At 42.3% G+C, this 13,864-nt stretch overlaps 1 protein-coding gene and 1 pseudogene across 2 annotated transcripts in view; one reads left to right on the top strand and one right to left on the bottom strand.

Annotated features, from left to right (window-relative positions):
• The window catches only part of fuz (fuzzy planar cell polarity protein), a 35,076-nt gene extending 32,391 nt beyond the window's left edge, over nt 1–2,685 (bottom strand). Inside the window, exons 1-2 of one of the 2 annotated variants that reach the window (XM_072588854.1) lie at nt 2,551–2,617; nt 1,795–1,855 (exon numbers count right to left, since the gene is read on the bottom strand). In XM_072588854.1, the coding sequence (XP_072444955.1) occupies nt 1,795–1,800 (6 nt within the window). In that variant the 5' untranslated portion in view covers nt 1,801–1,855; nt 2,551–2,617. Of the gene's footprint in view, nt 1–1,794; nt 1,856–2,550 lie in introns of both variants that reach the window. The other variant, XM_072588853.1, reaches the window with a different exon arrangement.
• Nucleotides 2,686–9,404: 6,719 nt separating this feature from the next.
• Nucleotides 9,405–10,078, top strand: LOC140489126 (small ribosomal subunit protein uS5-like; annotated as a pseudogene).
• Nucleotides 10,079–13,864: the final 3,786 nt, after the last annotated feature.

Genomic DNA, 13,864 nt, shown 5'->3' with positions numbered 1-13,864 from the left:
CACTGCCTGAACCCCGCCCCCATCACTGCCCAGCCATCATCTATATGGAGCAAGTCAGGAATCTGACGTAATACTCTCCACTTATATGCAATACTTCAGTTCTATCAACACTCATGAAGCTCAAAACCATCTAGGACAAAGTATCCCACTTGACTGGTACTCCATCTTCCACCTTCAACATTCACTCCCTCACCACAGACAGGTGCCTCCTCAATACACACTGCAGTAACTAACCAAGGCTCCATTGACAGCGTCTTCCAAACCTGTGACCTCTACACTTAGAAGGACAAGACAGCAGATACAAGGGGACATCGTCTGCATGTTCCCTTCTAAGACATGTACTATACTATTTTGGAACTGTTATCCCTGGTCCTTCATGGCCACTGGAGTGAAAATACTTGAACTCCCGCCTCAACAGCACAGTGGGTGTCTCTACACCACAGAGCCTACAGGAGTTCAAGACGGCAGCTTGCTACCACTTTTTCCAGGGCAATTAGGGATGGGTAATAAATGCCAGCCTAGTCAATGACACCCATATCCAAGAGAACATACATTTTTAAAATAAATAACAAGATAGTGGAAATCTGGAATTCTCTCCCTAAAAACAAAACGAGTCTTGGGACTCAATCAAAAACTGAGGTTGTTCAATTTTTGTTAGGCAAGCATATTAAGCAATACGAAGGGCTTAATGGATCTGGATCTAATATGCAGATCAGCATTGATTAATGTCAGTAGCTACCCCATGCTGCCAACTACGGAGTAGCATTGGGCAGTCACAGTCATAGAGCTTTACAGCACAGAATCAGACCTTTTAGCCATCTCATCCATGCAATATCAGATATCCTAAATTAATCTAGTCCCATTTTCCAGCATTTGGCTCACATCCTTCTAAACTCTTCTTATTCATGTATCCATCCAGGTGCCTTAGAGAGTCGACCCCTTCATCAGCTCACTTGATTAGCAACCAAGTCACTTAAATATTCATTCTCACTGTTGTACATCATGGCAAAAGAGTATACTGTCTATAAGATACACTGCAGAAATTCACCAAGGCTTCTTAGACAGTACCTTCCAAACCCATGATCGCTGTCATCAAGAAGGACAAGGCAGTAGATGCTTGGGAACACCACCAACTACACTTTCCCTCCAAGCCACTCTCCATTCTGACTTGGAATTTTCTCACCTGTCCTTCAGTGGCACTGAGGCAAGATCTAGGAACTCCCTTCCGAACAGCACTATATGTGTTCCTATACCATATGGACTGCAACAGTTCAAGAAAACAGCTGACTACCATCTTCTCAGGCAATAAAGACTGGCCCAGCCAGTGACATCCCATCCATTGACTGATTAAAATAAATACCTTCACTATCGAGAAGGACATGAGCAGAAGATACAGATGGAAACATCAATTCTTGCAAGTTTCTTGTTATTACCACTAGGAGATATAATTGGTTCATCTTGCATCAAAACCCTGAGGGCTCCCTCAAAACCAGGAACATGCCCTGCAAGGAGGTAGTTCACCACCACCTTTCTTAGGGCAATGAGGGGAAAATATTGGTTTTGCCAGCATGCTGCTCAAAACAATTGGCCTAACATTTAATTATTGTCCCCAATTTCATCTATTAAAATGAGCAACCAGTCACCATTAATGCCAAATGGTTGGTCAGGCTTGACATATACAGCAATGAAAGTGTGCACACCCACTAACAAGACCATATTATCAAGTCAGTATTCTCTTTGTACCCTCTCCTTTAATGAAATGAGTGAAGGAAACAAAAATAAATTTTCACCTGCCTCCATCCTTCTTCAGGACAGTAGCATCTTCACAGTTGTTGAAAATTGCATAAAATAGTTCCTGAGTGCAAAGACATCAATGTTCCTTGTTTTTATTTTATGTGCCTTCAGAATTCCTTGCAACAGAGAGCAGTGCATAAAGTCACCATCCTCTCAGAAAGCTGGTAGTTTAACAGGAGGGTCACGACATCTCAGGGAGATGTTGAGAAGGAGAGTCCTTCGTGCTAACCTCAGCTGGTTAGTGGGAATTGAATCCATGCTGTTGGCATCACAAGCCAGCCATGCAGCCAACTGCGTCAAGAGTGCGTTTGCTGGAAAAGCACAGCAGATCAGGCAGCATCTGAGGAGCAGGAGAATCGAGGTTTCGGGCAAGAGCCCTTCGTCAGGAATGCAGCCAACTGAGCTAACCAAATCCCAAGGTTAAAGTTGTCTACCAGACCATAAGGCTGCTTTCTCATAAGACAGAGATAAATGTGATGGTTTACTTTGAGGGTCACTATGCCTCAGGTGAAGTTGGAACTTAAGACAATGACAGATTCTCCATCAGACAAGGAATCAAGAGTATGGGGGAAAAATACAGGAAAATGGATGTGAGAAACTAACCATTTGAAAGGTGGAGAGGCCAAACGGCCTTCTCCTGTTCCTATCTCTTATGCTTTATGGTCTTTATTTAAATTGCAAACAAATAAAGTTTTTTTTGTGTTTTTTAAAAGAGAAGACAATGCACTGCAAAGAATGTAGCATGAGTGAGGTTACCTGCCTGCTCTCCCCCTTGTTTCTGCAGTACAAAGGGACCCCACTGCTAGTTGCCAGGCACAGAAGCTGCACAGTTGCCGCCATCTTGTGAAGCCAGACCACCCCCGACCCACCGGCTTCTCCTTCCCGAGGCACGCCGGGATACCTCAGCGTCCCCTAGCAACCGCCGCCGCCGCTCCCTGGCAACCGCCCGCGCATGCGCGGTCCTGCAAACATTGCTACATGGTTCCCCCTCCACTCAATGCAGTTGCGAATGCAGTAGCCCCGTCGATGAAGAATACAACTCCAACTCACACAGATTTGAAAACGTGCAGCAGCGATAAACGGCAATTTACAAGCAATACAAAGAATACCAAATGATTAAGTGGCAGCATAATTGTTACTGAATTAGCTGACGTATTGCCTCCTGCTGCGGAATTGTCCTTCGCAAGACCTACAATGGGAGAGGGCACCAATATAGAGTCGTAGAGGTCTCAGAACAGATAAAAGCCCTTTGGCACATTGAATCTTCTGCGCCAGTTAAAAAAAACAACCACCTAATTATTCAAATCCCATTTTCCAGCACTTGGCTCACAGCCTGGAATGCTTTGGCATCGTAAGTGCAAATAGGAAAGTCGCCATAGTCCTGCAAGACCATTGGCTGCTCTCTCATTAGAAAGAGAGAGACAGAGACAACTGGTAGTGGTTTAACCTGAAGATCATCATGCCTTAGGTGAGGGGAGAGCTAAAGAGGGAGAATCCAACATATAACCTCAGCAGATGCAGGAATTGACTTACACAGTTGGCATCACTCTGCATCGCTCAGATGGCTGGATATGGAAATACTTTTTTAAGTGCTAAGAGAGTTTCTGCCAGGTTCCCACCACCCTCTGAGTGATTTTTTCCCTCTCATATCCCCTCTAAACCTACTGTCCCTTACCTTAAATCTATGCTCCGTAGTTAATTAATCCCTCCACCTTGTGCCTTCCTGTCTAAAACTCATCAGGTCTGGCAGAATCTATGGAGATAAAGCAGTGCTAATGTTTTGAATACAGTGACTCTTGTTCAGAAGAAGTGTCTATTCTGAAGAAAGGTCTCTGGACTCTGCTTTCTTTCTTCTGTGGGGGGAATTTGTACTTGCAGAGTTACATTGTACTTGCTCAAAAACTGCATGAATTCATGTAAAACTCTGTTATCTCACTTTTTAGATTAGAATCAATCTAAACATCATGGCATAGACAGAGAACACATGGGGTTAACACCTTCAACATATTGTCTCGCTAATACCAATTGTTACAGTTAAACTGAGAATGCAACATTTTAAAAAAAGGTTTTGTGACTTACACATGAAAGAAGTGAAACTATCATGGTATTCGAACAGATGAAAGACTCCACAGACAATCAAGGTATTTTTTCAAAGTATAATTTCAGTTACATCACACTGTAAATTTTTGCTATAAATTCTGTCCTTTACAATTGTGTCCTCCACAATCACCTGATGAAGGAGCAGCGCTCCGAAAGCTTGTGTGCTTCCAATTAAACCTGTTGGACTATAACCTGGTGTTGTGTGATTTTAAACTTTGTCAGACCTGCTGAGTTTCTCTAGAAATTTCTGATTTAATTTTCAGATCTTCAGCATCCACAGTTCTTTGTTTTATTTACTCCTTCCTGTCTATGCCCCTCGTAATTTTATATACCTCAGTCATGCCCCCACTTCAGTCTCCATGCTCCGATGAAAATAACCCAGTCTATCCAATCTCTTTTCATACTTAAAGGAAATATAAAGATATTAAATAAACATTCTCCCCAGCAGCAAATGTTTCCAGAATCAATATTCTCAGGAAATTCATACAAGTTTTGAAAGTCATCAAAACCTCTGCAATATAGAAAGAAGAACAACCTATTTATATATGTTTTTAATTATAAGAAACATTTATGAGCATTATAATTTAAGTTACATCACAATGTAAACTTTTGCTATAAAGTCTGCGACCTACAATCTTATACTTCACAACCATCTGATGAAGAAGCAGCGCTCCGAAAGCCAGTGCTTCCAAATAAGCCTGTTGGATGAGAACCTGGTGTTGTGTGATTTTTAACATTATAAAAGGAAGTATGGTGCCTCGCCTCTTAGGGAGATATTATGTCAAGTGACTAATGACTTGGTCAAAGAGAGAGGATCAAATGAGTGTCATAAAGGAGGATAGTGAGTTAGGGAGGTGGAGAGGTTTAAGGACTGTATTCCAGAGTTGAGGACCTAGGCAACTGAAAGTCCAACCACCAATGCAATTAAAGTTCAGGATTCACAAGGGACTTGTGAAGGGCAATTAACTTGGAGGCTTGTGGTTGGAGAGAATTAGAAAGACAGTGAGGGAGAAAGTATTAGAGGGATTTAGAAATAAGGATGATAATTAATTTTAAAATCAAGTGTTGCTTGACCAGGAGTCAACAAGAATTGCTGGGAGTTAAAATATAACTGTAGAATTTTGGATGAGTTTAAGAACACAAGTGTAGAATATGGGAGAACAGTCAGAGGTATATTGGAATAAGTAAGACTAGAGGGAGTGAAAACATGAACGAGGATTTCAACAGCAATTCAGCAGATGGTTTCTGCCATCTTTCCATGTCCTACTGTTTCCTAATTTCATCACTGAGAAACCTGGCTCCAGTTTTAAACTAAGCCCTAGTGATTGAAAATAGATTCCCTCACATATCCAAGAATTGGATCCCTGAATACTATGGGCAAATTAGCTTGGCCAATCTAACCTAACCTGCATAGCTTGGGAGTGTGGGAGGAAACCGGAGCACCCGGTGGAAACCCACACAAACATGAGAATGTACAAGCTCCATACATATAGTCACGCGAAGCTGGAATTGAATCTGCGTCCCTGGTGCTGTGAGGTAGCAGTGTTAGCCATTGAGTCACTGTATTACTCCTACTGTGACCACATATGGAGGCTGGAAAATTTTCTTGACCTTTTGATGAAAGCTGGCCAGGAGACTGGGGGGAATATTGTCACAAAGCTGGTTCTTTGTTTCTAAAAGCTGTTCCTTTTCTCAAGGATATTGTGTCCTTGGTTTTATTCAGAGGGGTCATAAATAACTCCAGGCTCCGGGGTGACTAGTTTGGTACAGAGATGGAAAAGGATGTTGAGAGGCCTTTTTATATGTAAACAGATGAGACTTCAGGCCAAAGTGGTCACATTTTAGAAGTGACCTGTATAATGAAGCACTCTAGCTGAGCAGTTCAGCCCAGACCTAGTTAGGAGTTCAGCTGTGTGGAAACAGGCTCTCTCTCTTTCTGCCCTTCTAACTTCAAACTGGAAGCATGTTCCATTTTTACTGTTTATCAAGGGGGTTTGCTTAAGGGACTGTTGTGTATATTCAGAACAGCATAATTAAGTCTAGTTGGATAGACTAAGTTCTGTGGGGGTCTTTATTCCGTTCTTTGTGTTTCACTGTGTAATTTTGTGAATAAACTTTTGTCTGTTTTAAACGTGGTAGTCAACCTAGCTAACTTACTCCGAGTAATTTTTCACTGTACATTTACTGAAACAAATTGCAAAGTTATGAGTTGGGTTGCCTGCTTAAAAATGTTTTCAGTGGTCTGGCCTACCTAGTCCAAAACAGACTGGGGGCTCTTTGTAGGATTTTAAACAGTGGGTGGTCAGTGTTAGTGTCTTTATTTTGGATTTTGGTTTGGTTGGCTGACAAAGCTTGGGATAGTAATGGCTCTTTCAGTCACCAAAAGCTTTCTGGATGTGGATGTGGTGACCTTGGAAGTTTTGCAAAAGGTGAATAAATTAGCAGGAATTAGCAGAGATGCTGGAATTGGACCTGCCTGCTTCTGTGAGGAAAAGAGAGGTAATTACAGCAGGAGCTCAGCATTTAAACTTGCCGAGAAACTATCAGAATCTATAGAGATGACAAGAATTCAATTGCAAATGAAGCAGCTTGGGTTAGAAGCGAGAGATAAGGAAAGGGCAGCAAAAATGAAACAGTTTGAGTTACATTTAAAAGCAGAAGAGAGGGAAAAACAGAGAGCATTTGAACTTCAGAAACTGACACTTAAAAAGGAAAGCCAGCTTAAAAGGCTGGAGACAAAGGCTGAGGGTAACCTTGGCTAGGAAGTAGCACAAACTCATGTGGAAAAGCAGAGAGTTAAAATGGTAAGGTTAGCAACTGAAGTGCCTGATGATTATGAGCTAGTCCATAAAACGTGGTTCGGCTTCCAGAATCAATTTCAGTCCATGAGGCATAGAAACTGAGACAAAGAGAAATCCTCATGTGGAAAGGTAGATCTCAGCGAAGGTCATAAAGATAACTTACCACAGGGTAAAAAAGAAAGCCTTGAGGGGGACAAAGAAATTTAAAGCTCCAGTGTTTTCATTGTAATAAAGTGGGCCACACAAAATCACAGTGTTGGTGGGCTCGGAGAAAGCCAGATGTAGGAAAACTGGGCAAGCCTGGGAGTTTTGTTGGACTGGTAACAAAAAGCACAAGGGAAATTGGACAACTGCCTCAGAGTGTACAAGAGGATCAGTGATTGATTAAGGAGGATGTGCCAGGTATTTTTAAAAAACATACATGCAAGGGTAAAGCTTATTCACATAGGCCAGGAGTAGCAAGTAAAGAGATTACAATATTTAGGGACATAGAATCCTCTCAGTCTGTAATGCTGAAGGATGAAGAGATATGTACTCCTGAGGAACTATTGCCAGAGAAGGCACTGGTAACAGGAATTCATGGCGAGACAAAAAGTGCTCAATTATGTAAAGCAAGACTAGAGAGCCCAGAGAAGAGTGGAGAGTTTGTGTTAGGTGTACTGGACATCCTTTCAGCTCCAGGAATACAATTTGTCCTAGCAAATGATATAGCTATTCACTACTCTAGTTGAAAAGCCAGTGGAGACATGGGCAACTGAAGAAATGAAGGATGTTTTTCCAGAAATTTATCCAGATTGTGTGATCACAAGATCACAGAGGCACAAGTTGAAGCAGGAGAGATCAAAAGACACAAAAAAGGAAGCTAGTATAGCTTTATCTGAGACTTTTTTGATCAGATAAGTGGAACAGAGCAGGAGCAAATAGATAAACATGCAAGTATCTTTAGCTCTGCTAAGCCAATCGAGTTACAACAGGAAGATGAGAACTTAAAACAGTTGTATCAAAAGGCCTATACAGAAGAGGAGAGTGAATATATCCCTGTGTGTTATTACTTAACAAATGATGTCGTAATAAGGAAATGGAGACCCTCACACATTGAAAACAGATGAGAAATGGGCAGAGGTTCATCAAATTATTTTGCCAGTAGGGTATAGAAAGGAGGTGTTGCAAGTGGCGCATGAGCTTGGAGGTCATTTAGGGGTGAGGAAAACACAGGCTAAAATACTTGGACTACACAAGGATGTAGTTGAATTTTGCCAGACGTGTCACATGTCAGCTAATAGGATCATCACAGGCAGCAATAAAACTTGTACGTTAAATACCTATTCCAGCATTTGAGGAACCTTTCACAAGCATCTTGATTGATTGCATAGGTCCCCTACCTCAAACAAAAAGTGGGAATAAGTATTTATTAACAATAATGGATGTGTTGACTAGATTTCTGGAAATCAATTTCTTGAATTTTAAATAAATAAAGTCACTTGATCTAATTGATCAGTAATAACAAATTAAATATTACCTCTGCAGGGAATTTCGGTTAATTTTTATCAATAGCATTATGAATTGTCCCTGCAATTCTAACAGTTCTCACCTGTGTAAACATGTCATGCTGTAGTTATATGTTTCCACCTAAAGGAGGCCACGCACTTCCACCATGAACAGGACAGAGCAGCTACCACACGGGACATTGAAGTAGTGAGTTTGTTTGGGCTGTAGATACTAGAAGGGCTAAAGGAATATGGGAGATAAGGTCAGAACATAAAGCTTAAAATAGAGGCTGAATTACTTCTGAATACCGAGTTTCAATTATCCCCGTCTTCCATTCTTGCTTTAACCCAAAACTCCATTTATCCAAAATCACTGGAGATTGCTGAATAATTAGAAGCATTTTAACATGATTTTCATCTGACAGAAAATTCTTAGTTATTTTGAAGTTTTGTCATTACAATAGCCATTCTGCATTTAGCAAGATCACATAGACTGCAACTAGGTAAATAATCAGTTTAGGAGAGGGGAGGGAATGATGCTGGAGATACAGTTAACGCTCCCTCTGCTGCAAGACATCATTTAACCTAGATGAATTACTCATGACCTAATTTGCATTAAGTCCCATATGCCCATCGCCCCGTGCTCACATGACCTACATTGGCACCTGGCTAAGAAACGTCTCAACTTAAGCTTTCATCCTTATATTCCAATCCTTGCATGATGTCACTCCACCTGATATCTCTAACTTGCTACAACTGTCCAAGATCCCCAATTCCAGACTCTTATCCTTCCCTACTTTCAACAGCCCATTGACAGTCAGTTCTTCAGCTCTGACTCTCCTCTGTTAAGATACTCCTTAAAGACACAATGGTAGAGAAAGTTTCCACAGTAGTTTCAGCTCCAGGGACCTGTGGGCAGGACTGATGCTGTGGTAGGGGACATGATGAAGATAATCGTAGAATTTCTGCAGTCAGGAAGCAAGCCATTTGGGCCATCAAGTCCACACCAACCTTGTAAAGAGCAGCCTACCCAGACCTTGTAACTCTGCATTTCCCAAGGGTAACCTGCACATTTTTGGACTGTGGGAGGAAATCAGAGCACCCAGAGGAAACCCACACAGTCACAGGGAGAATGCACAAATTCCACACAGACAGTCACCGGAGGGTAGAATTGAACCAGGTCCCTGGCATTATGGGGAGCAGTGTTAACCATTGAGCCACCATGCTGACCAGGGAGTGGGTGCTAGTAACTAAGCTTAGTAAAGATATGAAAATTAAGACTTTGGAGGAAATTTATCTCTTCTCCCTTCCTATCAAGGTGTCTTCTTCCCGGATCACCCTTGAAGGACAAGGTTCTCAAGATCATGCCCATACAACAGCAATCCTGTGCTGGAAACCCACTGGATTTAAGGCTTTTGTTACAAGTGGTGTCTATAACGAATGTGTTGGATTGGGTTTCAAAGCTCCGAGGAAGTGGCCACTGCAGTTCATGGAGCTATCATTATGACAAAGCTGTCAACATTTAGTAGGATAACAACATTGGAAGACCCCACATTCTACCATACAAGGTCACTGGGTGTTGCGAGTCAGGCTTTGTGTGTCTGTTTGTTCCCTGTGATACCAGTACTGTGTCAGGTCCAGTCTCCAAGAAACTACTTCAGATGGTCGGTATTTATGATGGCCTCAATTTTGCCAGAGGCTGAACAGTCAGACTGGGCAACTTTGCCAAAGCTCCATTTGATGCCATCTCTAGGATCTTACAGCTGTCTGACACTGAATGTCTGAGAGGAGATTGTGTTTGCCAAAGGCCTATATCAGGAATTCACTGATCATCTGGCCTACCACACCCACATGTGTGCTCAAAGATCCCAGTCAGCTGTTGCTCCAGCAACATAAAGCATTTATGCAATGAGTGGAATAAAAATCTGTTGAATATACAAAAATATTCCTTAAAACCTAATGCTTTAATTTGCTTTTTTGGTCATTTGCCCTTATTTCCCCATAGGTGTCAAAGGACTCTGGAGATGTTTTACAACATTAACTGTGTTATTTCAAAACCAACTGTTTATCTGACATGGGCCTTGAACATACAACTTCCAAATTGAAAGATGAAAGTTGCAGAAGTTGAACTAAGCCAACACAGAAGGAACAGACAATCAATGTGTAGAGAATAGCCACTTTCAGATGGTGCTGCAGGGTCACCAATAACAATGGTACCCAGTCTTGAGGAAAGAGAGAATCCATACTGATTTGTATTGTCTTTTCTGTTTATCAGTCAGGGGAACTGCATACAGACAACCACCTGATGGAGGAGCAGTGCTCTGAAAGCTAATCCTTCCAAATAAATCTATTGGGCCATAATCTGGTGTTGTGTGATTTTTAAGTTTGTACACCCCAGTCCAACGCCAGCATCTTCAAATCATGCGTGCAGATAGGAGGATTCAAAGTGAAAGAACAGAACACTTTTTGTAAAAATGTATTTTAATTAGGGAAACAGATTTTCAAAAGTCAAAGGACAAATTGACCAGTTTCACATAATAGTGAGTTTCGTATTAAGGAGATATACACTTAAGAACAAAAACAGGCCATTCAGCCCATTGAGCCTGCTCTGCCATTTGATTAGATTACTGGTGATCATCTAGAGCAATGTCACTTTCACACACTATTTCCACATCCCTTTATTTCTTTAGTCTCCAGAAACCTATCCATTTCCGCCTTGCACCTAATCTAGGATTGAGTCTCCAAGGCACATGGGTTAGAAAATTCCAAGTATACAACCTCTTTGAACTGAAGAAGTTCCTCCTTATCGCATTCTGAAATAGCATACTCCTTTAACTGAGCTGTGTCCTCTGGTTCAGCCAAAGCGACATCTTATCTGTCAAGTCCTTAAAGAATTTTGTTAGTTTTGAAGCAGTCATATGGTCATACAGCATGATACAGACCTTTCAATCCAATCAGTCCATGCCGACCATAATCTGAATCTAAACTTGTCCACCTGCCTGCACTTGCTCATATATCTCCAAATGTTTCTTATCCATGTCCTTATACAAATGTCTTTTAAACATGACCACTGTACCAGCATCCACCACTTAAGTCATTCCTCAATCTTCAAAACTCAAAGGAATACAGACGTAGTCTCCTCAACCTCTCTTCATTAGACAATCTCACCATCCTAGGGACTAATGTGGTGAATCGTCATTCACTCCCTCAATAGTGAGTAAATCTCTCCTTAGCTCCTCAGCATCCTTGTTCAGCACGTTGACCTTGATTTGCACCCCGTTTCTGTACATCCTTTGGCTTCGGCGAGCTTAGTAAATGATGCTGCCCGGGAATGGCTGGATGGATCTCACAAGAGGTCTCAGTTTTCCTGGGTCAATCAGCCCCAGGGAGACCCCTACCTCACCTTCCTGATGTATCTTCTCTGGTTACATTCCAATTGCATTCTTACATGTTACTGCTCTGTTTCACTTGATATATCATTGTATGAAGAGTGTCCAATGGAGAAATGCTGAAAACTTGGACATTTGAACAATTTTGCAGAAATCGTTAGGCCAATAGGGCAGTTAATGCAAATCTGGGACTGTCTCAGCAAAACTGGGACATCTGCAAGGACATGCATCCTAATTCTAATAGCTATGTCCAACACATATAAATAATCTCCACCCACACACTTGAAAGATCCCCAAGAGATGTTCTTCCTTCTCCATTAAAGACTTCTAATCCAATAAAATAAAAAAAACCCAAGGATCTAAGCATTTATTCCAGCTCTGTTTATCTGGGCAAAATGGTTACCAAATTCAGTGACAGAGCCATCACTTAATAGTTGTGTGAAAAGCACTTGGAAGCTTTCTGACAGTTTGATAAAACACTGCATAACTCAAGTCTTTTTGTTTCTAAGGTAGACAAGCAGGAGGCTGGAAGAACACAGCAAGCCAGGCAGTATCAGGAGGGGGAGAAATCAATGTTTCAGGTATAACCCTTCTTCAGGACTGGGGTTGGCTTTAGGGGGAGTTGCTGATAAAGGATCAGGGTGGGTGGGGGGTTTTGGGTGGGGAGAGGGGTGGGGTGGTGAGGTAGGGATAGTGACGACAGGTAGAGGGTATGGCCTGGTTGGTCAATGGGTGGAATGAATCCAGTTGGTAGCTAGAAGGAAGGAGAAAGTGAGGACTACAGATGCTGGAGATTAGAGTCGAAAGTTATGGCGCTGGAAAAGAACAGCAGGCCAGGAGGAGTATCAACGTTTTAGGCATAAGCCCTTCATCAGGAGTGTTGGGGGGAAAGCGGGCTGCGAGATAAGTAGAAGGGGGGTGGGGGCTGGGGGAAGGTGGCTGGGAAGGCGTGATAGGTAAATGCAGGTGGGAGGGTGATGATGATAGGTCAGAGTGGACAGTGGAGTGGATAGGTAGGAAGGGAGATGAACAGGTAGGACAGTTCAGGAGGGCAGTGCCGAGTTGGAGGGTTGGATCTGGGATGAGGTGGAGGGAGAGGAGATGAGGAAACAGCTGAAATTGATGTTGATGCCATGTGGTTGGAGAGTCCCAAGATGAAAGATGAGGTGTTCTTCCTCCAGGCATTGGGTGACTAGGATTTGGCAGTGGAGGCAGCCCAGGACTTGTAAGTCTTTGGTGGAGGGGGAGGGGGAGTTGAACTGGTTGGCCACAAGGCAGTGGGGTTGTTGAGAATGGAAGTGAGTGAGAGGGGCTGGGGAGTGAGTCAGGGATGGGAAGGGAGGTTATTTGAAATTGGAGAACTTAATGTTGAGTCCTCTGGGTTGTAGGCTGCCTAGGTGGAAGATGAGGTGCTCCTCCAATTTGCGGTCTGATTCACAAAGGAGGAGGCCGAGGATAGTCATTTCGGAAAGCTGCCTGTCTTGCTGTGTTCTTCCAGCCTTCTGCCTGTCTACTTTGGATTCCAGCATCTGCGGTTGATTTTGTCTCTTTCATTTCTAAGAACATCTTAGAAAATAAAGCAACAACATTTGCATTTATATCATCAAGTCTTCCCAAAGAACAGCAGAGTCAGCTAAACACTTTTTGAAGAGTTGTCCCTGGAAAGAATAGTTAATTTATACCCAGCAAGGTACTATGAATAGCAATGTTATAAATGGTCCGATAATCTGTTTTGGTGACACTGGTTGAAGGATAACAATTGACCCGGCCTTGAATGTATTAGCGAGCATTCCAACCACTGTCGAGAAACAGCATCTAACCCATTCCATTCCCATCTTTCTCTTCAATAGTCCAATCAGATTCGAAAATGTTTACTCTCCCTGGATGTTGTCAGGTCTTTCACCAAAGCTTTTTGTTTTTATCTCATTTATTGAGTAACGCTGAGAAATGACATGTTTTGTCATAAATTTGATTGATTGATAGAAATTTATTATTACTTGTGTTTGCGAAAGTACAGTAACATGTGTAAAGTTACCACAAAAACAGCACCATTTAAAAACATAAATTAAGACAAATATCACTTTTTGGTCATTCCAACACCTTTTGGGTTCATGTACAGACCACTCCAGAAAACAGGGCCCTGCCCAATCTCTGAAGACCGGGCCCTGCCCAACTGCTGAGGATAGGGCCCTGCCCAACTGCCTAAGACTGGGCCCTGCCCAACTGCTGAGGATAGGGCCCTGCCCAACTGCCTAAGACCAGGCCCTGCCCAACTGCTGAGGACCAAGACTTT

Source organism: Chiloscyllium punctatum, chromosome 18 (assembly GCF_047496795.1).
Source record: "Chiloscyllium punctatum isolate Juve2018m chromosome 18, sChiPun1.3, whole genome shotgun sequence".
Taxonomy (NCBI): Eukaryota; Metazoa; Chordata; class Chondrichthyes; order Orectolobiformes; family Hemiscylliidae; genus Chiloscyllium; species Chiloscyllium punctatum.
This window is presented reverse-complemented; position numbering and strand designations above follow the sequence as displayed.